Here is a 27,841-nt window from a genome sequence, read left to right as displayed (position 1 = left end):
TTTTTATTTTTATTGAGATGGTGTCTTGCTCTTGTTGCCCAGGCTGGAGTGCAATGGCACAATCTCTTCTCACTGAGACCTCCGCCTCCTGGGTTCAAGCAATTCTCCTGCCTTAGCCTTCCGAGTAGCTGGAATTACAGGCGCTCGCCACCACGCCCGGCTAATTCTTTGTATTTTCAGTAGAGACGGGGTTTCGCCGTGTTGGCCAGGCTGATCTCGAACTCGTGACCTTAGGTGATCCACCCACCTTGGCCTCCCAAAGTTTTGGGATTACATATGTGAGCCACCTGCGCCCAGCCCACATCTGCTTCTTAAAGACGTTCACTGCAGTGTCTCTAAAAATGTCAACCATATTTGAACCGGAGACCAGATGATGCTCAACAGTTGTCTGATACTACCAGGAAGCAGCAGTGGGCCCCTGGCCTGCATAAGTGGGTGGGGCAGGTCACTATGAGTGAGAGTGAATTGTGGTCAGTGGCTTTCTGGGATAAAAATACTACACTTCCTCTGGGTTCGAACTTGTTTTTGGGCATAAGGTTTGTCAGGATTGACTCTCCCTTTTGCCTTCCATATTCTTCCACTCAAGATAATTTATGCCCATCCCCATGCCTAGACCTAGATATGCAAATAATGTGATCCCAAGTATCAAACTTACATTCTTTAAATATTGGCTCAGTGTTCACTGAGAGCAAAGACTGAGTGCTCTGTAGGAATGGCACAGAAGGAGCATGGAGAATCCCTGGTGCCAGCCCTCCTTGTTCCCTCTTCCAGAGCACTGCAGCTCTGGTCCCAAACTTTACTACTCTGCTTCTTGCTGACAAGGCCAGGCAGCCTTCTGGCCTCTCTCCTTGGAAGACTGTCTGGTGACCACCTCAGTCACCCCAGGAGGCCGTTGGGCTTCACTCCTTGCAACCTACTCATGGGAGCTTCACTTACAACCACACACATTACTTCTACCTGGGAGGTCACATATTCCCAGGAGTGTTTGGGGCGTCTCACATGCTGGTGCCTAGGCATCAGCTGACTAGCCCCTCCCCCTGTCTCATTGAGGCGACACGTCCATATTTATTATTTATTAACAATACGACCACAGTCCTTGCCTGTTCTAAGGGGCGGGTGTGGCAGGAGAGGAAAAAAAGGGGGAGTCCTTTTGCGCCTCAATCTCTGCTCCACAGGCAAAACCCTGGAGGTTTCTTTTACCCATCCTTCCACCTTAAGAGTGATGAACCTCCAGGGCCCGAATCCTTTTTCAGTTCTTCCAAACAACTTAAAACTATCCACGCTCTTGCTAAAATCTGTGCATACATTACAAGCTTCTATTCTTTGTACCTATGAACTTTAATAAATGAAGTTAAAGGAAAAAAATACACTGAACACACACACAGTTGTTAGACAGATTTTCTAAAACAAAAGAGGGACCCTCGTCCCCCAACCAAAACTCTTTATCAGCGAGTTCCCTGATAGTGACTTCCAAGAGGAAAGACTTGAACTGGGTTTGTCAAAGAAATCTCTCTAGGTAGAGTATTTTGTTATTTGTCAAACCAGACATCTCGTCTCTGCAAACACCTGGTCAAGCCCGAGGTAACTGTGTAATGTAATGAGAGTGTTTTTATACATTATGCAAATACGCAGCGCTTTCCTGATGGCCAGAACAATCTGATTCCCGACTTTAATCCCGGCCCACGCTCCCAGCCCCCGCCTGGTGGCGTCTCCTGCCCGCAGCTCCGCGCCGCCCCAGGTGAGTCCTGCGCGTTCCCCGCTCTGGGGCCCGCGGGAGGGGCTGGAGCGCAGGCGGAGGGCGGGCCGGGGTAGAGGAGGACCGGGATCCGGGCCCGAGGAGGACCGGGATCCGGGCCCCGACTGCAGCTTCCTCGCAGTGGAGCCGCGTTTCCAGGCACCTCCGCTGCCCTTGCCCGCGCGCGGCGAGCGGTTTTTGGGCGTGCCGCCTGGAGGCGCGGAGCCCGCCCGGCGCGCCTCAGCCCTGCAGATCCGGCCCCGGCGGAGGCGGCCGGACCGCGGAGATGCGGGGCGGGGGCAGGGCGCGGGGTAGGTGACTTTATCCCGCCTCTGTTTCCCTGCCCCGGGGAGCAATGACATCACGCGGCCTTCTCCAGGCGCCGACACAAAGAGCGGGGCGGAGAGGCCGCTGCCGGGGGAGCCGGCGGCCGCTGCTGCCGCCCAGGGCTCTGGGGCCCCGCCGGCCAGGCCCGCCGTCCGCGGCCAGTGTCCTTCCTCCTCCTCCTCCTCTGCCGCCGCCTCCTCAGTCGCCGCCGCCCGCGCCGCCCGCGCCCTCCGCGCGCCTCTGAGCCCGCGCCGGGCCGCGCCGGCCCCTTCCCATGCGGGCGGCGCGGGCCCTGGGAGGGGCGCCCGGAGCCAGCCGCGCAGCATGCACTGGGGGGTTGGCTTTGCTTCGTCCAGGCCGTGCGTGGTGGATCTGAGCTGGAACCAGAGCATCTCCTTCTTCGGCTGGTGGGCCGGGTCCGAGGAGCCCTTCTCCTTTTATGGGGACATCATCGCTTTCCCTTTGCAGGATTACAGTGGGATCATGGCAGGGCTGGGCTCCGATCCCTGGTGGAAGAAAACCCTTTACTTGACCGGGGGAGCTTTGCTGGCCGCAGCTGCGTATCTGCTCCACGAACTCCTGGTCATTAGGTGAGCCGGAGAGAGGGCCCCGCACAGGGGCGCAGAGCGGGGCACCTGGCTAGGTAGGGCAGGGCTGGCGCGAGAGGGGCCCGTGCCAGCCCCTCGGTCACGCTGCCCAGATGCCCAAGCGTCCTGCAATTACCTTTCCCTAAAGGCATTTGTGGTCACCTGGCCGTGAGGGGCAGTTTGGAGTTGAAAGGAGAATTAAACCGGTGCTGGGAGGGAAAAACATTTGTCTCCCAAAATGCTCTGGGTCACTTGTCGTTATCTATTAAGAAATGGCCTTAGGAGGATCTAAGTGCAGTGTGTTTGCAACAATAGAATTGGGCCCTGCAGAAATAGGTTACACTTTTACGAAATGCCTTGCTTATAAGTAATAATGCTGGAATATTAACTGCTAACCTTATCTTTTACCTAAAGGTTAATTCTTCACCATCCTTCCCTAAATGTCAACATCAAAAGACTGAAAAATTGCAAAAGCTCCAGAAACCTGCGGGTCCCTGTTAAAGATGCATGACCAAGTGTAGTGGTGGGCAGCTTTGATGCAGCCTTAACCTGGTTCTCTGCTTATCTGGTATTGAACGCTAAGCACCATCTTCAGGCTTAGATGTCATTGTTGTGTGAGCAGTAGGACAGGCTAGCACATGGGTGTGTTGGGCATAACACGGAGTCGCCCAGTGCCGTAAACAGTTGCATCCGTTGCCGCAGAATGTTTACAAGATTGAGTTGGAAATACCAGAAAATGGAGGCCCCTGCTGTTGGTACATCCAGCCGGCATGAGATTTTTGTTTGGGTAGAGTAATACCACAGGGCACTGAGACAGTCGTTTGGCTAATTGGTACATCAATTAATGGTTAAAATTTCCATGCACTTGAGCCTTCCGTCACTGGAAGATTACCAGAAGCCCAGTTCTCAATAGCTCAGGATGTCTGTTTGCCAGTATTTTGTAAAGTGAGAGAAATGTGTCCACACTGCCTTATTCCAGTGGAGGAATCCTACACAATAGGTTATAAACAAAGACAGTGATAGGTGACCTTTACTAGCCTGCAGGGATCCCAGGAGATTATTGTGATAGCCTAATAATAGATAGCCTAGATATTTGGCCTAACGTACATATTTTGAATAGTTCTCATCTCTGAGAGGGTGGGAAATCATTTAGGTTTGGAGAAATGTATTGGTTTTCATATTATTTAGCCATATTTGAGGAAGTTTAAGTTTGTTGCACATTTAATTCTCTCACTTAACACATTGCCTTGAATCTAGCTGAACCAAACAAAAAAATTTAGAGAGAATTATCTCTCTAGATTATTTGTTAATTGTGCTAGTTTTAGAACTGTATTTCAAGTTAGATTTCAAGCTACCTAAAGAACTAAAACATTTGGGCAGTAATTTAAATGGTAACCCAGTTGTTTCTCAGTTGTATTCTAGTCTGAAGCCTTTGAGGAGATCCCAAAACATAAGGCTTCTCAGCAGTGGAGGGAGTGAAGGCTTCACAGGATCAAGTTTAAAACAAAGCGTAAATGACCTTGCAGAAACAGTATGGAGCTCAGCTCCCACTCCGGAGTAGGCCATGCCCTGGCAGGTGTGGTCACTGGAGACTGGAGAGCTCTCTGCCCACAGATAGCTACTAACTCATTTAGGGGACTATAAACCTCAGCACTGGATGCTTATTTGGACTAAGGAGTTTAATCCTAGGTTGATTCACTTTTTCTTTTTTTTCTTTTGAGACTGAGTCTCGCTTTGTTGCCCATGCTGGAGTGCAGTGGCTCTATCTCAGCTCATTGCAACCTCCACCTCCCTGGTTCAAGTGATTCTCCTGGCTCAGCCTCCTGAGTAGCTGGGATTACAGGCGTGCACCACCGCGTCTGGATAATTTTTGTATTTTTAGTAGAGATAGGGTTTCACTGTGTTGGCCAGGCCGCTCTTGAACTCCTGGGCTCAAGCGATCCTCTGGCCTCAGTCTGCTGAGTTGCTGGGCTTACAGGCATGAACCATTGCACTTGGCTAATTTTTTTTTTTAACTTTTTTTTGTGGAGATGGGGTCTCACTATGTTGCCCAGGCTTGTCTCAAACTCCTGGCCTCAAGAAATCCTCCCTCTTTGCCCTCCCAAACTGTTGGGTTTATAGGTGTGAGCCACCATACTTGGCCAGTTTTGTTTCTGGACAAATGTTTGAGTTGAATTAGAAAGCTCTGAAGTAATGCAAACAATACAAAAGGGCTATTTCTGAATACTGAGTAGGATGGGCTTTGCATGTGTGACTGCATTTATTCCTCACAACTGTTGTTTGTTCATTTCATAGGTAAGGAAATTGCAGCTCAGGGAGGTTAAGTAGCTTGCCCAAGATCACACAGTAAGAGTAGTAGGATCTAGATTCAAATCAGAGCCTGCATTTTTTAACCACTGCCTCTTAGAAAGTACCTACTTTGGCCGGGCGTGGCAGCTTAGGCCTGTAATCCCAACACTCTGGGAGGCCAAGGCGGGTGGATCACAAGGTCAAGAGATTGAGACCATCCTGGCCAACATTGTGAAACCCGTCTCTACTAAAAAACAAAAAACAAACAGGCAAACAAAAACACAAAAATTAGCCTGGCGTGGTGTCACACACCTGTAGTCCTAGAGCTACTCAGGGAGCTGAGGCAGGAGAATCGCTTGAACCTGGGAGGAGGAGGTTGCAGTGAGCCGAGATCATGCCACTGCACTCCAGCCTGGCGACAGAGTGAGACTCTGTCTCAGAAAAAGTACCTACTTTGAAATCCGTTTTGTTGGAGGAAGAGGAAGGAAGAGAAATGTGGAGAACTGAAGCGTTGCTCAGGGAAGACAGACCTGTATCAGGTGCCTTTCTTGCAGCATCTAGGGGAAGAGGAGTGGAGGGGCAAAGGGAAAAAAACAGGCAGGAAGGTCAAAGACCAAGGCTTTAGAGGTTACATGATAGCTACCTCCACTTAAGGTGAAATCTAGGTTTCAATAGTCTTTATAATTTAGGCAGAAAACAAAACAAAATCTGAAATATGTAAGATGGAAAATACACCTTAAAATGACTGCCATTAGTTGACTGGCTGTTGCATACTCTTCCCCAGCCTACTTGGATTTTCTGCTGTATAAACATAACCTTAATCTATGACTATGTCTCTAGAATGGAAGAGTAAAGTTGAAAGGTGAGAATTACTTAGGAAGTTTAATTAATGATTATAATCAAAATAGGGTTTTGGGGTTTTATCCATGTTTTTTAGCACATATTTTAAAATAAATATTGTTCCAACACACTACTTTGTTTTCCCTAAGTGGAGATAGCTTGGCAGCTATCTTAAATTCAATCAGGCTTTGGAAATTCTTGTTTGTAAATTGAATAAGTACTAACTTCATTACCAGTTGCTTATTTGCACTTTTGACACACGGGCTCAGCCTCTTCTAGAACATTTAGTTGGCGAATCAACATCTGATCTCTGCAAACTAACAAATCATCAGCTGTATACAGAGACATGTTCATCTGTGGTATCGTTAGCCCCGGGAATAGTAGTAAACTAGCTAGTTAATGCTCTATGGCTGTCCTCTTATCCAAACCTTATGGTAAGATCACTTTATAAAATATAGCTGTACAGGAAACAACCCATCCAAACCTCTGATCCTAAATTAGAGAGGAGTTTCTGACATGTTGGAGGGAGGGCTCTGGAGCCAGGCTGTCTGGGTTCAAATTCAGATTCTGTCTGTAACCAACCACATAACCTTGGATATGACAGTAAGCTCTTGATGACTCAGTTTTCTCATCTGTAAAATGGTAATAGTAGTAGTAGCTTTTCTCATAGAGTTGATCAAATGAGTTAACACATGTGACATGCTTAGAACAGAGTTTGTCAAGGTGAAAATTCAATAAAACTTGGCCATCATTAGCTGTGACTTTTATGAGAAAGTTCCAGGCTTCGGTGGTCTAAGTCAAACTGGCAGTTTTAATACGATTAACTGAGGAATTGCCCATTTTGGTGGCCTTGAAGTGCTTAAGAGCATGGAAACTGGAGTTATTTCAGAGTCAATCTTAAATTGACCTTCCTTAGGCAAGTTATTTAACATCTTTGAGCTTCAATTTTCTTATCTACTATAAAATAGTATAATATGATATCCCAAATTTAAACTATAACAATACCCATTCTAAAGTGTCATTGTCAGAATTAAATAAGTTAACATATATAATGTATATAAAGTCATTAGCATATGCTTGGTAGATAATTAGCATCCATTCTTACTATGACATGGCCCAAATTAACAATTAGAATTAGATTGTTCTGGCTGATGGATTAGGGACTTTTTGTTTGTCTCCTCTCCTGTCACTTCTGAAATTTTTGTCTGTTAATTTACATGAAAATACCACTTTGTGATGGGAATTATTTGACTGGACAAAATCAGTTAATTGTCAGATCTATAGTTTGTGCTGTCTTGGAACATCGTCTAAATGAGTTCTTGATTTTAATATCTGACTTCCCAAACATTCCATCTAAATGAAAACATTTCTTTTGTAGTGAATATTGCCAGAAAGCAGCAAATATTTTTATTTTTTTGACTTGACAGATATTTTCAAAATGAGTCATTCTGAACTGTGAAGTTGAGTGGGCCCTTGGGTGGTAAACTTTTCAAGAGAGTTTGTTTTACTAAATGGGGATCTGCAGGAAGTGGGCATCCATGTGATGAAGATACAAAGAGCTTGTTCTTGCTTGGGTAGAAAGAAGGGGGTGTGGTGGTGTACTGGGAACAATGCGAGGGAACCAGAGGCTCAGGGAGGACCAAGGGGAAGGAAGAGTGAAGTTTACCTGACTGGAAATCGGCTGGATCAAATGAAGATGGAAATTGCAAAAGGGTCCCGAGGAGTGGGGTATGAGTGGGGCTGTGTGGAATGATGAGCTTGCAGGGATGAGGTCATATCTCTTTGGATGGGGATAAATTCCACTATTACTTAATGCTCGATAGTTCACTAAATAGTTACAGTATTACCTTATGTCATCCTCATGATAAACCATACAGAATTGGTACTGTCCTCACTCTTCAGGTGAAGATGATGGAGAGATCTAGGCTAATGTGGCCAGTAGGAAGCAGGGCTTGGATTTGACACCAGTTGTCCAGACTTGGAATCCAGCATTCATTCCATTATGTAGTGGTTATTGAAAAACTGTATGCAGGGAAGTCCTCCTCACCCAAAAGAGTAGCCAAAGGAAAAGATGGATGTGGGGCTGAGACAGAAGAAAGGGGAAAAGCAGGGGTACTGAAATACATGCTGTGTGGTAAAAGTGGGGATACTGGGAAGGCAGAAAATAAGGAAGACAGAGCTAGAGAGAGAGCATCCAGAGGGCAGGTTCCACGGCATTACAGGTGAAAGAAGGGTTAGGTGGGGGCATGGGCAGTTGGGAAGAGGCACCAGAGTTTCAGTCTCAGATTCCCTACAGGCTTGGGTCATAGCAGAGCAAATCTGCACTGTTATTCCTGGGTCTTGTGGATGAATAGACTGTTTCACGGTATAGTCTAATGGCCAAAAACATGGGCTCTGACTTCTTGGTTCAGTGCCCATTCTGCCATAACTAGCAATGTGACTTTGGGCAAGTTAATCCTCTGTGCCTTAATTTCCTCATCTATAAAACGTGGATAACAGTAGTACCTACTTCGTAAGGTTATTATGAAGATTAAAGGAGATAAGACCCATGAGACCCTCAGAACAATGTGTGACACACAGCAAGCACAGAATATCGTTTTTATCCATCCAGCTTGTCCCTGTCAGGTAAACACAGCTGGCTGGAGAATAGGTGGACCAGTACCAGAAAATGTTCTTGTTGCCCAGAGGCCATAGGTAACGGAAGGAGGTTGTTATGTGGTTACTTTGCGAGCCATTGAGGTCATGGTAATATCATGGGAGTTTGTAAGGTTCTCTTGTGTTTTGACTAAGCTTCCATGAGTGCTGGGTGAGGTAAGCCCCTTCGACAAACTGGGTGGTGGGTGATGTAAGCCCCTGTGACAAACAGATCTGCTTGTTCATTGAGGAGCTACAACCCTGCAGGGTCCTCTCAAGAAGTAAGGGAACTGAATGTGGATAACATGTGGATTGTTCTTTATTTCTGTTTTGGTTTTGACAGGAAACAGCAAGAGATTGACTCTAAAGATGCTATTATTTTGCATCAGTTTGCAAGACCTAACAATGGTGTTCCCAGTTTATCTCCTTTCTGTTTAAAGATGGAAACTTATTTAAGGATGGCTGACTTACCATATCAGGTACTTGTGTGCAAATATGTTTTCTTCTTATGACATCAGCATCGGGGGATGAGTATTTAACTAAAGGGGGGAATATTTCATCTCACACAGTGGATGCCAGAGGGATGGGAGCTGAAACTAGCAGTGCTTAGTCCTTAGTAAGAGGGAAATAAAATACTTGATTCCAGGGTCTGTTGATAATGATGGATCAAAAAGGTCTAAACTTTTGAGAGATTCAGCGCCATGGTATTTTTCTTTAACAGAGTATTCTTTGGGCCGGGCATGGTGGCTCATGCCTGTAATCCCAGCACTTTTGGAGGCCAAGGCAGGTGGATCACTTGAGGTCAGGAGTCCGAGACCAGCCTGGCCAACATGGTGAAACCCTGTCACTACTAAAAATACACAAATTAGCCGGGCTAGTGGCGGATGACTGTAATCCCAGCTACCTGGGAGGCTGAGGCAGGAGAATCACTTGAACCGGGGAAGCAGAGGTTACAGTGAGCCGAGATTGCACCACTGTACTCCAGTCTGGGTGACAGAGCAAGACTCCATCTCAAAAAAAAAAAAAAAAAAAAAAGTATGCTTTGGTTAATAGTTTGGACAGGCCTACTGGGCCTTGACAAAAATGGCTGTGCCACTGCCTGATGCGGTTTTTTACTTTAGGTTTTAGCTTATTGACAGCATCGTATTTTGTCCCTCATGAATCTTGGGGGCAGAAGGCCCAGTAGGCCACGAGGTAGATATTTGTATATGTAGTGAGAGCTTTTCCACAACACTCCATGTTCTGTTTGTGTGACTTTCAGGGAAACACTTGTTCATTTTAGCAGTAAATAAGGAAGAGGAATGTACTTAAAGGTATATATTTCTCTCTGAGTAGTGCTTGAGCTGTGTCTCACAAAGTCAACATGCTGTGTTTTCATAGTCATTCAATTCTATGTATTTTTTTAAAAGTTCACTTATGTTTTTATTTTTAACCAAGTTCTAGCCATATGGAACTATTTTAAGCTTTGATTTTTGTTATCATTTTTAATTTTATGGTCAGAGAAGATAGTCTCTGTGATATTGACTCCTTGGAATTTACTGAAGCTTTAGCCTGGTTTGTAGTTACTTTTTTAAAATGTTGAAAATAATTACATATTCTCTGTTCGGATATAGAGCTCTCTATATATCTAGTTGCTTAAACACGTTTAGTGTATTATTTAGACCTTCTATATTTCTGCTTATTTTTTTGTCTGAAAGGAGCATGTTAAAATATTCAAGTGTATTTGTCGATTTGTCTCTTTCCTGTCATTCTGTCAGTTCTTGCTTTATGTTAGAGTATTTATATATTTTAGGTTACATTGTTAGATACATATAAAAGTTCACATCTTTTACTCTTGTTTATTTTTCTAGTATGTATCATCCATTGATATCTCTTACTATTTTTTAAAAAACTTGAATTCTGTGTTATCAGATATTGAGATAGATTCTCCAGCCTTCTTTTGGTTCATATTTGCTTAGGATATCTTTCTTCATCCTCTGTCTCTCTTTCTCGCCCTCTCTCTTTTTGTATTTGTTTCTCTCATATCTAATTGGAGAGTCTTTTAATTGGCAACTTTAATCCATTTACACTTATTGAAGTGATTGTTTTATTAGAACTTATTTCTAATATCTTATTTAATATTTTTCTCCTTACTATTCTTCATTTTAAATTTTTTCTCATTTCCTGCTTTCTAATAGATATTTTTTTCTCATTTAAAACAAATTATATTTTTGTTGTTGTAGTTACTCTTAAGACTCAAATTTGTGTTTATGCTTATTAATTTGTTAAATGTATTAAAGTCTGTATTTATTCTGTTATAATACAAACACATTAGCAGTTTACGTGTACCTTAAGTCTCTCCCTTTCTTCCCAGCCCTCATCCCAATTGTGTTGCTGTCTAAGATTTTAATTCTGGAATATTTTGGCCGGGCACGGTGGCTCACGCTTGTAATCCTAGCACTTTGAGAGGCCAAGGAGGGTGGATCGCTTGAGGCCAGGAGTTCAAGACCAGCCTGGCCAATATGGTGAAACCCCATCTCTACTAAAAATACGAAAATTAGCCAGGCGTGGTGGTGTGCACCTGTAATCCCAGCTACTTGGGGGGCTGAGGCAGGAGAATTGCTTGGACCCGGGAGGCAGAGGTTGCAGTGAGCCAAGATCGTGCCATTGCACTCCAGCCTGGGTGACAGAACCAGACTCCATAAAAAAAAAGAAGGAATTTTAGCAATTCTTTTCCTTTCTTTTTTATCCTTTTTAGGCAACAAACTTTACTATGTTATTTGACTAGCCTTATTTCCCATATATCTTATTATAAAGGATTTATTTTTTTATTTGAGAACTTCCCTGATGAATATTTTTAGAGTGAGTCTTTACGTGGCAAACCTTCAGTGGCTTTGCATGCCTGAGAATATAGTTATTATACTCCCACATTTGATAAATTTATGTTCAAAGTTCTTTTCCTTCTATATTTTAAAAATATTAGGCCAGGCCAGTGGCTCATGCCTGTAATCCCAGCACTTTGGGAGGCTGAGGCTGGTGGATCGTCTGCAGTCAGGAGTTCGAGACCAGCCTGGCCAACATGGTGAAACCCCATCTCTATTAAAAATACAAAAATTAGCTGGGCGGTAGTGGCATGTGCCTGTAATCCCAGCTACTCGGGAGGCTGAGGCAGGAGAATCGCTTGAAGTGGGGAGGTGGAGGTTGTGGTGAGCCGAGATCACGCCACTGCACTCTAGTCTGGGAGACAGAGTGAGACCCTGTCTCAAAAAAAAAGAAAATTGATGTTAATCTCATTCTTCTTTCTCTTTCTCTCTAAATTATCTTAGAATTTGTATTTAATCTTAATATTCTCAAGTTTCAATATGGCATGTGTTGGTGTGGGTCTTTACATACCCTGTTTGGTCCTTTATAAACTCTTATTATCTGAGGTCTTTCATCTCTTTTGAATTCTGGAGAATTAATTATCAATTTTCTTAAAATATTTCCTTTTCTTTTATATTTGTTTTTCTTCTCCCTCTTCTTCCTTGTTCCCTATTATCCGGATTTTGGAAACTCTGCTTCTATTTTCTGTGTCTCTCTACTCTCTACTTGAATTCTTTTCTGCTTCTTTCTGGAAGCATTCTTCTCTCTGAGCTTCCTTTGCATTGCTCTGTGTGTGTTTGTTGTTGTTTGTTTGTTTTTGTATCCATTATGCTATTTACCCCATCTATTGTGTTCTTTATTCCAACTTTTGTATTTTTCTTCTTAATGTTTTCTTTTAGTTTGTATTAGTAATCTCTTACTTTATCCATTGGAGGATATTTATTATGTTACTTAAATTTTTTGGTCTGTCCCAATAATTCCGCTTCATGTCATATAATTCAGTGTACTGCCCTTCTCATAGTAGTGGCACTTATCTAGTTATTTTGGTTTGAGAGCTCCTTTTACCAGGGATGCCAACTTCTCTGCCTGGGAATTTGTACTGGACAAGGGCTAAAGCCCAGGCCAGAGGTCCTGTACCTCTGAGGGAGTTTAAAAAAAAGAAAGGAGGTGAGCCTCAGGCATCCCCAAACTACTCTGGTCCTTTTGCTTGGCTGCCACTCCCCCAGATGGCTCCTGCAGCTCGGGGGTTCACCTTTAGACTCTTGTAAAGCACCAACACTGGGAGGAGGTATTCTCCTCAGGTTGTAACAGACCCACTGGGAGGTTGGAGGGGGTGGGCTCCCCACTCAGCAAGCTTTTGCCTGCCCCGATAATGATATTACCTCTCCAGCTCCTGACTCCCCATAGCCTGTGCTTTTTGAGATAGCTTCTGTAGAGAAGAGGGGAATTGGGTGGCAGTGATCCTTCTAAGGCAGTGCTGGGACAGCATGGTTGACATGCTTTAGTTTGGTAAGTGCTATAATGCAGGTCCTCTGGGGACATGGTGAAGTGGCACCGAGTCCAGACTTCGGATTGGGGCATCAAGGAGGACATGGGATGTTTGAGAACAGGAAGTGATTAGAAAGGGAATCTTTATAACTGGTAACTGGAATGCACGGGGGGAGTCCAGAGAGAGCAGCAGGGAGAAGATTACTTAGGACTTGCTAAGACAGCAATGGAGGAAACAAGGCCTGCAGCGTCTAAACGCATTGGCTCATATTTGAAAGATCGTTGTTCAGCTTGGTGTTGGCAGTCAGCACTTGAAGATGTGTGTCACTTGGAGACTCAAACTGAAGGAAGAGATTGCTACCCAACAGCTACCTGTCTCTATTCCATCATCACTCTTGACCAGATTGCCTCACTTAGCCATGACAGCTTTGGGGCAGTGGGAGTCCAAAACCTGAATTTTGTGCAGTGCTGTCTCTGACTACTTTCAAGATCTTTTGTGCTCCCCCACCTTTGATAAAATAATCCTGTTGTTTGTGGTGGCTGCAGCAGCTCCCAGGCTTCTCTGCACTTTCCTTTCTGCCCTTCAAGCCATCAAGGCCTGACTGCTGTAGACCTGTCTTTACCTGCAGCATATCTGCCTTTGTTCACATTTTAGAGCAGCTGCCTGTAGTTAGTGTAACTGGAGCAGCAGGACTCATGCCTTGCTGTGAAGCCTGCACTTATTACAGAGGTCTTCAAGAAGGGGCGTGCTTACCCCTTCCAAAATTATTATTTCTTATTAAGTATATTTTTTAAAAAAGAATTGCATAGGGCTGTTTTTCTTCTGTGAGGTCTGTTTGGAAAATAAATGGAGTGGGCGATGCTCCGGGGGCGGTGACAGATTTTAGGTAAAAAAAAAAAATGGGGCTGTGGTTTAGAAAGGGATGCTGTGTTGCAGGGGTTGGGAGTACCTTGATTCCCATTCCCTTAGTGGGGATTTGTATTGCTGCAGTGGGTGTCTGGGGAGTGCTGGGGAGTTCATTTCTTGGATTGATCAGTAGAGAAATATTTTGTCATGGACCCAGGGAGCTGTACCCTCTGCCCCTTCTTTTGCCTGTGCCATTTTAAAAAGATTAAAATGCCAGTGTTCCTCAGATCATGACTTTATATTAGAAGCTCTTGAATTTTTTAACCTAAATGGAATGGGAATGAATATTTGATGACCATTAGTTAGGAAATCAAAAGGCTTATTTTTAAAAAAAGCTCAATGTATTGAACACAGTTATTATTATTTTTCTCTCTCAAGATATGAATATTGGTAGTTCAATTTTAAAATCTTTTTATTTTCTAATAATGATAGACTTATAGGAAATTGCAAACAATGTACAGGAAGGTCCTGGGGATGTGGTTATTTTTTTAAAAAACACAAAAATAGCTTTACTGCGTTTTCTGATTATGTGTAGATGATATATGGTCCTTAGAAAAATTCCAAACAGTACAAAACAGTGTATGTGGAAAGTGAAAATTACCTGATATCCTACGAGCTGGAGATTATTATCATAACTGATATTTTTGACTTTTCTTCCTTACATTTCTTTAGATGTATATAAAGACACCTACATCATTTGATATAAGTAGTTGTATAAGAAGCATACATTTCACAAAAGAATTCTTTTTAAGTAAGAGAAAGAAAAAAGAAAATGTTTCCTTTGGAGCTGTCTGCCTCGGCTGTCAGCCCTAACTTTTGATGTTGTATTTATTTGCTGATCTTGTCTCCCCCTCCTGCCTCTTTTTTTTCCTAAGCTGCAGACAAAAGAATAGTACAGTGCACACCCCCATGCCCTTTACCTAGATTGTGAATGGTTAATGTCTCCTCCTTTGCTTCCCCCCTTCTTTACATCTACATTTATGAACAATGTTTTTGGTAAACCATTTTAAAGTAAGTTGCAGAAATCCTGACACATCATCCTGCAATACTTCAACATGCAGCTCCGAAAAATAAGGACATTCTTCTTCAAAACTAAATAGATAGTGGGTGCATGGATTTTTTCAGTGTGTCATAATCCACACAGACTGCGCAAAATATTTCAAATTTAGCCAGTGGAAGATGACTCAAGATAGCTCCAGGGCGGAGTGAATATAATAGATAGATATTTACCTGAAACCTATGGGTACTCTGGCCAGTATATCAAATCAGAGTCCCAAGACTCTGGTATCTCTCTTAGAGTCTCAAGTTCTTCATCTCAAAATACTTCTGATGAAGGCACTGCACCTCTTCTCATTTCATCCTAACAACTGTTATTATCCCCACTCTACAGATGAGGACACTGAGGTCCAGGGAGGGTTAAGGGAGACCCAGGGAGGTCCAGGGTCACTCAGTGAATAAATGATGGAATGAGATTTTGAAATCCAAAGCCTATGGCCTTCACTGCCATGCTAATAATGTAGTATATGTGTGGCTGCATCAGTCTCACCTGGGGCAGACTTGCAGAAGGAAACATCGGCTTGGAAAAAATATAGAGGATTTACCTCTTTATCTTCTCAAAATTACTTTCAGAAACTACCCTCAGTGGATTAGTCAGAGTCTAATTGCTTAAATAAAAATAGTCCAGGAGTTCTTCAATAGATTTAAAGAAGTTAAGAAAAAGTATTATTTTTGGCTGGGTGTGGTGGCTCATGCCTGTAATCCCAGCACCTGGGGAGGCTGAGGAAGGAGGATCACAAGGAGTTCAAGATCAGCCTGGGCAACACAGCGAGACCCTGTCTCAATTTTGTAGAGTTAAAAATATTTAGGAAAAATTAAAGGGGGAAAGAAAGAAAAAAAATCAACATTTTTAACATACATTTTTTCGGGCCAGGCATGGTGGCTCATGCCTGTAATCCCAGCACTTTGGGAGGCTGAGGCAGGCAGATTGCTTGAGCCCAGGAGTTTGAGACCAGCCTGGGCAACATAGTGAGACACCCATCTCTATAAAATTTTTTTTTATTTTAAAGATTATACGACCACATTTAGAAAAATTGAAATGTATGGGAAAAAAAAGATCACCGGCATCTCACCTGTAGTCTTCTCAATTACTTGTGACATGTTTGTAAGTCTCTTTTTTTTAAATGTTTTTTCATTCATCTGTGTTTACTAGATGTAATCAGAGTGTCTCTAAAATGTCTCTTGCTTTTTACCTAGCAATCAAAATATAACTGTTGATCATGAAAACATACTAGAACTTCCATTGCCATAAGAATTGATTATTAATTTTGTTAGAAATACCAGAATTGTTAGAAATAGATAATCGGTGCTGCGAAGAAAAGTCAGCATGGAGACAAAAGATCTCTCAGCAAGGCCATCTTTACTTTCTGCAGAAAGGGTGCTCAATCACAGATGGAACAATGGCGAGAGCACACCTAAACAAAGAAAAAGCAGACGTATTTATCCCTTACACATTTGGGTTGTCCTTACTGCTGTGTCCTGCATCCACTGGCTTGGGTAGGGCCTCACAGTCTTAAACTGATACCCAATTTGCTAATAGCCTAAAACTTTCCTAAATAGGTAAGTGAAAGGCAGAACAAAGAAGTTGCTTACAAAAGGTTTAAGGAAGCAATAACATTTCCAAATAAGGAAGGGGCATAGGCTGTGAGCTGGAACGTGCCTGTGAGCACGTCCAACAGTTACATAGGATAGGGCTTAACAAAGAGTTACTAGCACAAAGCAAGGAGGCTTGAAGAAAGTTAGTCTTTAATAAAAAGAAACTATTATTTCTAACACTTAAGGTTTATTCTTTAACAAGAAGGGGAACTTTGAGGAGGAAACTTTTTACTTTCTACAGTTTTTATTCTATTTTAAAAAGTAGTCAAGATAAACATGTAACAAGTTATCAGGGGAAAGGGTGGTCTAGAGGGAAGGCCAGATGTGTAAATAGTTACTCCATAAGGGTAGGGGACTACACACCATACAGTGGAAGCACAGAGGAAGGGCAAATAATGGTCGTATCCTGGGGAAATAGTTATGTAACAAGGTGAGATTTGAACTGATTTGTTTTAAAAAGCATGGATAGGACTTTACAGAGGTTGGAGAAAAGGATTCCTGTAAAAGGTGAAGAGTGCACAAAGTCAGGGAGGTGGGCAGACACCTTGACCTGGCTGGGTAGGGGTAGTTGGAATTCAGGAGACCAGAGGGACTTAGCCAATGAGACCGGGCAGGTGGGCAGTGGCTGGATGGTGGATGTGGGTCTAGATTGCTGTGTGAAAAGGGATAGTTTGTAGACTAGAGCTATTAAAGCCATTGGATAATTTTGAGCAGCAGCGTTCTTGGGGCTCATTTGCGTTGTAAACAGTTCCCTCTGGTGGCAGTGTGGAGGATAGATTGCATCTGAGAATGACAAGAGTCCAGAAAGGGATGTATTAAGAGGATATGGATGGCATCAAGAGAAATCTGAAATAGGGGCTATGGTAGGTGGTAAGTTTACATCTTTAGTGTACAGATTACAAGAATGTTAGATGTATTAGAAGCTTCTAGAAGTAGGTGACATTTCTCCTGGTTAACATCAGGGATAATGTCTAGAGAGCCATGTGTGGTTGTGCAAGTTGCTCACTGCACAACAGTGCCTGGCCGAAGGGTGGGGGTGAAATCTTGACCCAGTTCTATTTGCCAAGCCGCAAACCTTGGAATGGACCATTTCCACCCAGAGGAGGTTCTATTTTCTAAATTGCACAAAGGCAATATGACTAACAGCAGCCCCTATAACATCCCCAATAGTTATTACCCTTTTTGAGGTTAGGCCTACTTTTATTCTTTAGAATAAGCAATGAGATAAAATATGAAGACACCAGGAGGCAGAGATCAGTCCAAATCCTCGTTATTCCCTCTGCCAATGACAGCTTGTCAAAAACACAGATTTCTGGGCACTATCCCCAGGATTCTGATCCAGAAGTCCAGGCTGGGGCACAGGAACCTGCATTTTTAAGAGGCACAGTAGTTGAATATGTTGTACATACTTTGCTACACCTAAGCATTATAATTTTTGGGGACTGTTGATTTATGGTGTAGTGGTGTTATTATTCAGGTGTGAGATACTGGTTTTCAAGTGAGGTCATTGGTTAGTTGTCCAATCAATACAGGCCTCCTTGTGGTTTATATTCACTTTTTGAGTTTTTGAGTTGTCTGTACATTAAAACTAGACTGACTATTACTAGGGTCATTTCAGCCCTTTCAATCTGCTACCCCTTACCCCCATCATGCCTTGCCCCTCGGGTCTTTTTTTTTTCTTTTCCATCGTAAGCCAAAGTCCATGAGAGAATAAAGTGATATCTTTATGTGAGGTTAAACAAGTTTTTTTCCTAGAGTAACCATGTATTGTCTTAAGGAGTTTATGCCCTGAGTTCATTCACTTGAATAGTACTGTCACTATCAAACATAAGGTTGGAATGTTTGTTTCTATTAATCATGCAGTGGAATTTAAATACAATATTGCTTTTCTCTTTTTAAAAATGTACTCTGCTTAGAACTATTTTGGTGGAAAACTCTCTGCTCAAGGGAAAATGCCTTGGATTGAATATAATCATGAAAAAGTTTCTGGCACAGAATTCATAATTGACTTTCTGGAAGAGAAACTTGGAGTGAATTTAAACAAAAACCTTGGCCCTCATGAAAGAGCCATCTCCAGAGCGGTGACCAAGATGGTGGAGGAGCACTTCTACTGGTGAGTCCCCTCTGGGGTGTCCCCATCCTTTTGAAGTAAGCCCCAAGTTCTGTTTCACTTTTCAGATCCTCTTTCCACCTTTTCAGCAGTTTTCTACCTTAACAGTTTTGGATGAAGTGAGTGGCTCAGTCATCAAAGTTATTATGACTGTTAAGTTTCTGGTTACTTAGACCAGGGGTCAGCAAACCATTTCTGTACAGGACCAGCCAGTAAATATTTTAGGCTTTGATGGCTGTACGTCTCTTTTGCAACTAGTCAACTCTGCTGTTTTATCACAGAAGCAGTGATAGAGAGTATGCCAACAAATGAGCATGACCATGTTCTGCTAAAACTTTATTATGGGTACTGAAACTTGAATTTAATTTAATGTACCATATCCTTCTTTTGATTTTTTTCAACCATTTAACAATGTAAAAACTTCTTAGCCTGTGGACTATAATTTGATGGGCCTTGATCTAGACTAGAACTCACTGAGTTGAGGAAGATAGTTGAACTGATTGGACTCAGAGCTTTTTACCAATACTGTATAAACTGTTGAATTAAAGTAATATTATGTCAGAGACTCAGAGGGGGAATGGAAGACTAACTCAAGATAGAATTCCTAGGGTCAATTGTCCATAGATAACAAGAGCTTCTGTATGTTCCAGAAGTAAAGCATACTACTCCTTTCTGGATTTTCTTTGGCTTGATTGCAAACTCCTAGTTTGTATTCCCCAAGTTTGAACCATCACACGAGTTGATGAGTTTTCCCTGTTGTAGCCTTGAGCTGGCGGTGGTACCATGTGAGTTAAGCAGATATGGTTCTTGCTTTACAAACTCATTAGTCTCTGGTTTTTTAAATTTTTCTTTCATCCATTTTCTGGAGTTTCTGCACCTTTCTCTACATCCCAGTAGATAGAGAAAGTTTCTCTTGATTTCTGCAAACTTTATCTTTTTCCAAAGACTGAATTAAGAATTGTTAAGCCCATCGTTTTTGGCATTAATCGTTATCTGCAGGCAGATGCTGGCCCAGTAGCTTTTATTAAACCTCTCCCACTGAGTGATATCCTCAATATGGGGTTGATTGGAGAAGGTTCTTTCTCCTCCTCCTCCCCTATTTCATTTATTCCACTCTCTTTCTAAATGGAGAACTTGCTGTTCGTGTCTCTCGGATTTTAAGTGACCCTCTTCTTTTTCTCTTTTTACTTTTGATTCTTGCCCAGTTTATTCCAGAGCTGACCTAAGCTCCACTTCTACCCCCTGCTCGCTAAAGAGGTGATAGAGTGGGCAGCAGGGAGGGGGCTGGGGAGAGGCTGGAGACAGGGGTACAGATTAGTGTGGAAGTAATCAGACTCAGTGTTTATGGAATGAACCGGGTCTTTTCCTTACAATAGTGGCGGGGAACTGCTGGGGCTCCCCTCTCAAGGTGTGCAGCAGTCACAGTGGGAACCAGAGTGCATGACTGCATCTGACATGCATAGCTTCCAGGAAAAACTTAGCTTCTGAGAAAAGCCTCGCGAAGTGCCCATCACACTTGCTTACTAGGCTCCAGTCAGTTCTGCTGCTGTGAAGGGAAAGGAGGGACCTGCACAAGGCCACGTGACCCGCGTGCCTTCCCTCGACAGAGGCCCTCCAAGGCACTACCTCATTTGATTGATGGGCCCATTGATTGCCAGAGCTGTCGCTTTGTTAGCTGTCTAAAAAGCTGAAAGCCATACATTTTAGTTGTCACTTTGGCTACAACTCTTTGATTTCCATAATGGTTTAGAAAATATATATTCCCCTTAGAAAGTTTTTGACCCAGCAACATTTCCAACTACCACACATGACTATTTTTTGTTCTGTGTGTGCGTACATGTCATTTTATGTAACTTTACTCCCTGCTAAAAGTTCATCCCTGCCCTGCCCTTTCCATCTCTTCCTTCACCAGCTCCGAGCTGATACTCCATGCAGGGTGAAGTGTGGGCGGGGTAAGGGATGGAGGTGAGAGTTGGGAAGTGGTACCCCATGGGAAAGGATCTAAATTTTGTAGACTGCAAATTCCCAAAGGCTTGGGGATCTGCTTGGGTCATATGTAGACTCTTCTAAGGACAATTTTATTTCTCTAATTCACTTTTTAATTTGAAAAATGTTGGAGGGGTTAGCTATTATTTCTTGCTTATGTCTTTTCAATGGTTAATTTGAGGAAAAAATAGTGAGGGTGGGAGGAAAGGTCTTGATTGAGATGCACATATCTAATAAACTTTCAAAGCAACACTGCTAATTCCCACAGTTCCATTTTGTCCCTAGTAGCAGAAGGAAAAACAAATCTGTTTCTTAAGGTTCTCAAGCCTTTAGCCAACTTCTTGCTTTGGGGAAACCCTGAAGAGACTTTTAGGAGAGCTCTAAATCCCAGTGGAGAAAAGACCCTCCTTTCCCCATGCCCCAGGCAGAGAATCTTCAGATACTCTTCCCTCAGGCACCTCCCCTCCTCCCCTCTTCTGGTTCCAAGGCCACACACAAAATGTCTACCTGTGGAAGCTGAGGCCCAGCATATAGGGATCTGACAAAAATTTGTAGGAAAATATTATAAGTATGAGCTTTCCATGATATCTTGTTAAATTCTAACAGTGAGCGAGCTCCTAGGTTGTGTCTATACTCACATAGCCAGAAGAGGAAATTTAATAAACCTACCTTGTTTGACTCAATTGATTCAATTATGTGGAGTTTTCATATGTTTATTTTGGCCTGAAACCTTAAAAACACCCCAGGCATGATTTTATGAAAAGCAAAGACGATGGAAAGCTAGCATTGTTATGTTACATCACATAATTCTGAAACTGTTTTAGGTCTATTCAAATAAACACACTCAGCTCTAAAGTGGCTTTTCTTCCACTTGAAATCTATACACTGATGTCCCCCTTGCATTATAAAAACTATTACTGAAGATCAAGAACACAGTTTTAAAAAATCCCCTTTGTTGTACTGAATGCGTAAGTACAGAGAAGCTGGTGTAAAGGGAAGTCAGCTTGATGTGGGTCAAATGACTGGAATGAGACTGATTTTGGGTAACACACTACAGCTTCTTCAGTGTGACATACTGCCCCCTTGTGGATGTCAGTGAGCATCTTCAGAGTCTTTCAACCCCATATGGGTATCATTTTCAGACTACTTAGTTATTATAATATTTTCACCCATAAAAATATAGGCATTAGGGCCAGTCGTGGTGGCTCATGCTTGTAATCTCAGCACTTTGTAAAGCTGAGGTGGGAGGATTGCTTGAGCCCAGGAGTTCGAGACCACCCTGGGCAACACGGCAAAACCCTCTCTCTACAAAACAGTCAGGTGTGGTGGCGACTGAGGCGGGAGGATCTTTTGAGCCCAGGAGTTTGAGGCTGCATTGAGCCGTGATCGCGCTACTGCACTACATCCTGGGCGACAGAGTGAGACCATGTCTCTAAAAAAAATAACAAAAATTGTTCTAATGCCTGTGTGTGTGCACACGTGCACACACACACACACAGGCATTAGAACAGTGAATTCAAACTTGCTTCTAGGTTGGCCATAATTTTACAATTTTGAGTGTAGTTCAGGAGATGGGGGAAGATGGGATAGTTTCATAAATTGACTTAACCAAGATCTTTTCTAAAAGCCAAGAGACTACTCTTTCTGATTATAACTTTGTTCATATGTTCTCCTTTTCTTTCTTTTCTCCCCACCCCAGTTTTAGATGTAGTGAGGGCCCCTGTTTGGAGGAGTTGATGTAATGCTTGTGAAACTTGGTGAAACTACAGAAACATATCATATGCTCCTATATTCTTGAGTAGATATTCAGAGTATAAGCAAAAGACAGCAAGGATGTAGCCCTATGCAGAGAAAGGCATTCTCATGAGTTGGAAGTCCAGGTGTTGATACTCAGTCACCAAATTGTAGTTTGTTATGGGTTCCCACTTATAAATATTCATTTCTATCCCAGGCCGGGTATTAAGTTATAGTGCGTGATATCTTCATTAAAATATCAGGGGTCAGCTTCTCTTTGACTGTTTTCTTGTTCACCTTTAAACATTTTTGAGCAGGTTTTGTTCCTCTGTTCTAAGATAGTCTTTTAAAAAATCTCTTCGACCCCATTTTTGCAGAAGAGATTAGAGACATTCGTTGTGATGAGGAAAATTAGTATTTCAACTTCTTGAAATAGATCCTCAAAATGATAAATTAATTGCTTAGCCTTGTCTGCTTTCCAAATTGACCCTCTCTGTCCTCTCCAGTTAATGATTCATGATTCCTTTTGCAGTGGGTCTCCTCCCAGTGGAGAGTGAAGAGCCATGGATTCCAAGAGAAAAGTGGCAGCCACTTCTTCGTTTCCCATAGGCATATCTCTTTGTTCTCTTTTCCCATTTTTCTACTTAAGTATGTGTCATCCCTTAGAAACACTACTTAGCAGTAGCCGGCTCAAAAGCAAAGCCTTTTTTCATTTAATCAATAATTCATTATTTCTGCAAACTTAATGAATGACTGTTAGTGGCCAGGATGGTATGTATACCTGTTATCAAGTGGCTCAAAGGCTGGAGGCAGACATCAAGCCTTTGTAATGGTTAGTGCTGGGGGAGGGTTTGAAGAACCAAGAAAAGGCAGCCAGCCATTACTAGAGAGGAGGGGAGAAGGCTTTACAGAGGAGGTATTGTCAAAACGGAATCCAAGGACAGTTGGAGTGGCAGATGGAGGGGCTGGTGGTGGGGAAAGGTTGGGATGTCTAGGCAGAGGGAGCAACATCTGCAGAAGTTTAGAGGCAAGAAGGAGGCATTTGGGGAGTATATTAGGCCGTTGGGCTGTCATAACAGAATACTTTCGACTGGGTGGCTCATAAAGAACAGAAGTTTATTTCACACGGCTCCAGAGTCTGGCGAATCCATGATCAAAGCATCAGTGGATTTGGTGTCTGGTGAGGGCCAGCTTCCTGGTTCATAGATGGTCATCTTTCTCACCATAACCTCATATGGTGGAAGGGCCAAGGCAGCTCTCTGGGGTCTCTTTTATAAGGGCACTAATCGAGGGCTCTGCCCTTATGACCTAATCATAATCCCAAAGGCCCCACCTCCACATACCAACACACTGGGGGTTAGGTTTCAACACATGAATTTTAGAGGGACATGAACGTTCAGTCTATAGCAGGGAGGTGCATGTAATTCTGTATGGCTTGTGCATAGGGTGCGTGGGAGTCAGTGCTGGGAGATGGGGCCCGAGAAGGGCCAGGTCATAGAGGGGTTAGACTGGGGAGAGGGGCTGGCATGCCATGCAAAGGAGCTGTGGGTTATTAATGAATGACTCTAAGAAGCATTACTGTTAGGATTAGGTTTGTGTTTAGGAAGCTCTTTGTATACATTGGAGCAAATGCATTTCTGAAGGGCCTTGAGGGGATGTCAGGGGACCTGGTAGGAGGCCATGTTCCTTGTAGTTAAGAAATAATGAAGGGCTGAACTGCAGTGTTTATGGAGTTGGAGAAAGGGCAAATTCACAGGGTGACTGGCTGTCAGGAGTGAGGGAGAGGGGGCAGTGAAGAATAACTCCTGGGATTCTGGCTTGGGCGACGAGAATCAGATTTGAATGGAACAAAGATGATGAGTGCAGTTTTGGAAATGTTGGTTTGCAGTTCCTGAGGGTCATCCACATAGGATCCACGGATCTCAGGAGAGAGGGCTGGATATGGGAGACATGAGTGTGAAGTCATAGGTGTGAGTTAGATGGCTCCACGAGTGTGGAGTAGGAAGATAGGAGGAATGAAGATAGAGATCCTGGGAATATGTAAGGGGTGGAAGGAAAAGCAGTAGCGGTGTAAGCTAAGGGGAAGTTCCAAGAAAGAGGCCAATGGTGTCAGATACTTTAGAGAGTTCAAGAATATAGAAAGATGGTTTATTTAGATGTTGCACTGTTGACTTGAACAAGAGTGATTTTGGTAGAGTAGTTGGGGTAGAGGCTCCAACCATGTGAACAGAGTTTTCAAGAATCTTGATTGTGAAAGGAGGTGGATTCTTGTTTGCAATAACATGGAAACATATACAGTGTGATGTCTTCTATGTGTGGTAGTTGATTTAGGAATCTATGAAGCATCTATTTTCTTTGGTATTTAAAGTTTATACACATTTCACTGGCCATAACCCTTAAAGACCTGCCTGACCTTCATTTACTTCTCTTCCCTGACACTGGTCAGTAATACTGGGCACAGAGAGCGAAAGAGAGGAAGAAAAATCAAGAGCAAGGTAGAAGGAGAAGAGAGGAAGACCAAACAGTTTCTGAGGTTACTTCTAGCTGTGAAACTCTGAATCAAGCCAGTGTTTCTTCTTCTGTGTCTTGCATTCAGCCTGCTGCAGTTAGAGAATCCCACACCACTGCACTGGCGGAGACTCCTCCCTGTCAAGTTGTATGGCCCAGAACAGCTGCCTCTCCCTTCGTGCCTGCTACTGCTGAAACTCTCTACACTGCTATGTTTTCACCTTGTGTGCGTGCCCCCATTTCCCATGCGATGCAGGAAGCTGAAGTCATCAGGCAGGAACTCTAAACTTCTCTGTAGCCCCTCACCCCTTACAACACTCTCTCTTTCTGAAGCGCAGAGAAAGATGTCCCTACTTCTCTCCAAGCTGCCTCTTTCAGCCTGGACTTCCCATCTTCTAACTTGCCCTTGAACTATGGTTTCCTCAACACTCTAGAAACTTCCTAAGGTGACCTCATCTCCTCTCACAGCTTTAAAACCATCACCAACATGCCCTTGCTCACCAGTTCTGTATCTGGAGTCTAAACCTATCTCCTGAGTTCTCAGCCTTCGAGACATCTTCACTTAGGGGTTCCATGGGACCTTCAAATGCTACAGGTTAACCAATCTTTCATCATCCAAATATATTCTACCTTGTACAATCTAGTATTGGTTAATGGTATTACCATCCACTCAAACTACCATTTTAGGAGAAAATACCTAGTTTCTCCTTACCCATAAATCTTTACATCCATTGTAGTCCATTAAATTCTTTTTCTTCTATCGCAATGTTTCTCCTATGGATTCCTTCTGCCTTTGCCTCACCCAGTGCATCATCTCTTGCCTGGTTTTGCTGTAGTCTGGTAACTGGCCTTCCTGCTAGCATTTTCTCCACCTTCCAGTTCTTCCTTTACATTGCCACAAATCTGACTATGTTTCTTGTCTGTTTAAAGCCTTCCAGCAGTTAACCTTTGCTTTTGGAATAAAGTTCAGCTCCCTGTCCTCAGGCCTGTCCTGATTGGGCCCTTGCCGGCGCCTCCAGCCTCGCCTCTTACAGGCTTTCTCAAATGTAGCCTGTACCCACGAGAAGTTCTTGCAGTTCGTCAGGCAGCTGATGCTCTTCATGCGTACACCTTCACCCTCTGCTCTGCCCGGCGAGCTCGATCAGTTACGCTATGATCAAATCTGTGTAATTTGTCTACAAAGGATTTTTTTCCCTTTCTAACCTGTCAGCTTAGAGCCACACATTCCGCATTTTTATACTTTAGATGCTTTTCGGATGCTATTACTACTTGTTCATGTTCAATTTAGAATAATCTAGTTTTATCCTAAGACCATTGAATTCCAGAATGGTAAGAGGTTGTGTAACTTTTTGTTGTGAATTTAGACCTAATACAATTAGAGTAAAAGTGCTGAATTATTCTAAGGGAATGTGAAAATTGTCATCTTAATTACTGCAGGTGTGAAAAAAGGAGCAAGTAGGAAAGCATTTTGTTTCCATGTCTATATAGAATTTACTAGAAAAAATGTGAGATATTCTGTATTGAAAGATCAATGGAATGCTCTGACTATACACATTCATTAGTCACTATTGTGATGTACTTCTTCCTGTTTTGGGGAAAAACTATTTCTTGATTCTTCAGTACTCTATTTTGAGACTTACCAAAAGAGTCACACAAAGCTTTCTAATCGGATTTATGGGCATTCATTTAAAAAGGTAGCCAAGAACAGCTATAGCTACAGCACAGGGAGTATGTTGAAATTGGCTGTAAGACTTTTTGGTGAAAATCAGGAATCCAGCAATTTTAGAGAAATCTATTTCTTATTTTTATTTGTTTTTAGAACAGGAACTCTTAAAGAACAGAACTATATAAAATGATCAAAATGCCTTTTTTCCCCCTTGAGGTGGAAAACAGCATTTCATGGTAGCCGTGATTTACTGTCATTCCTTGAGTTCTCTCTCAAAATATTTTTCACCCCTTTGATTCAAAAAAAAACAAAAAACCTTAAAAAAATGCAGCATTCTGGCTCTGACACTTTCCAATTCCATGAATTTCTTTTTATTTCTAAGTTTTTATTTATTGATTGATACAGTGGCCCCACTATGTGTTGCCCAGGTTGGCCTCAAACTCCTGGGCCCGAGCGATCCTCCTGCCTTGCCCTCTCGAGTAGCTGGGACTACAGGCATGTACCACCACACCTGGCTTCTGAATTTTTTGAAGTGGCCATTACTGCTATATCAGCCAGCACTAAGAGTAGAGGTGATTGCCAATACATCTTTTATTACTCGTTAGGGAGGAAAAAGGAAAATGTCTTATGCCTGTAGTCCCACACAGCTACATTCTCTTCAGCCTTTGGTAGAAAACCCTTTGAATTTCTATCTACCAGCACTATTAGCCATAAAAAAAATTCTTGCCATTTGGAGAATAAAATGAGCAAAGACCTGGGTATGGTGGCCAGCAAAATGTTTGAACAGTGAATAGCTGCTGGCCTCGCCATGCGGATTATACTGTTTTCAGGAGCACCCGAATAAGCAAGTTTACCACTAGGATCACCTAGACGGGAAAAAGGATTCAGCCAAGTTCCACTGGCAGTTGTGTTCCCTTTAGAGTTCTTGAGAACAAACTGAGGTAAAGAGTTGATTTTCTCGGAGAGCAAATCATTTACATAATATTTTAATTTATAATAAAGATGGACAGGTGCACTTACTCCCTAATGCGCCATCAAAAAAGCAAAAAGGCTGGGTGTGGTGGTGCGTGCCTGTAGTCACAGCTACTCTGGGGGTTGACGTGGGGGAATCACTTGAGCCCAGGAGTTACAGAGTCCAGCTTGGGCAACATAGCAAGACCCTGTATCTTTTTTTAAAAAGGCAAAAAGGTTTCTTTCAGAAATTTCTTTCTTTTTTTTTTTTTTAACTCTTTTATGTCATGAAATGTAAAATGCATATGCAGAGTATACAAAACAAATGTGCAGCTTAATTAATGAACACCAAGCATAAACCTGTGGAACCATCATTTTGTTCAGGAAAGAGAATGATGCCAACACCCCAGTCACTACTGCCTCCTGCCCTGTGCCCCCATGGGTGCTCACTCTCCTGACTCAAAGACTTTTCCAGTTGGTTTCTACTTGTTTTCTGTGGGGTTGTGTGAGAGAAGGCAGAAACGTGGTACTGGGAGGGGAGGGGAGAGGTCTGAGGGTGGGTACCAGGAAAGGTTTGATGGCATCT

General features: G+C 42.9%; 1 protein-coding gene across 2 annotated transcripts in view; it reads left to right on the top strand.

Annotated features, from left to right (window-relative positions):
* Positions 1-1,971: 1,971 nt before the first annotated feature.
* The window catches only part of FAXC (failed axon connections homolog, metaxin like GST domain containing), a 68,051-nt gene continuing 42,181 nt past the window's right edge, over positions 1,972-27,841 (top strand). Inside the window, exons 1-4 of one of the 2 annotated variants that reach the window (XM_032155658.2) lie at positions 1,972-2,046; positions 2,531-2,652; positions 8,756-8,891; positions 18,217-18,413. In XM_032155658.2, the coding sequence (XP_032011549.1) occupies positions 2,546-2,652; positions 8,756-8,891; positions 18,217-18,413 (440 nt within the window). In that variant the 5' untranslated portion in view covers positions 1,972-2,046; positions 2,531-2,545. Of the gene's footprint in view, positions 2,047-2,288; positions 2,653-8,755; positions 8,892-18,216; positions 18,414-27,841 lie in introns of those variants that run through there. The other variant, XM_032155657.2, reaches the window with a different exon arrangement.

The sequence above is a fragment of the Hylobates moloch genome, unplaced genomic scaffold, assembly GCF_009828535.3.
Source record: "Hylobates moloch isolate HMO894 unplaced genomic scaffold, HMol_V3 SCAFFOLD_2, whole genome shotgun sequence".
Lineage (NCBI taxonomy): Eukaryota > Metazoa > Chordata > Mammalia > Primates > Hylobatidae > Hylobates > Hylobates moloch.
Note: the sequence above shows the minus strand (reverse complement) of the source record. Positions and strands in the feature narration are given on the sequence as shown.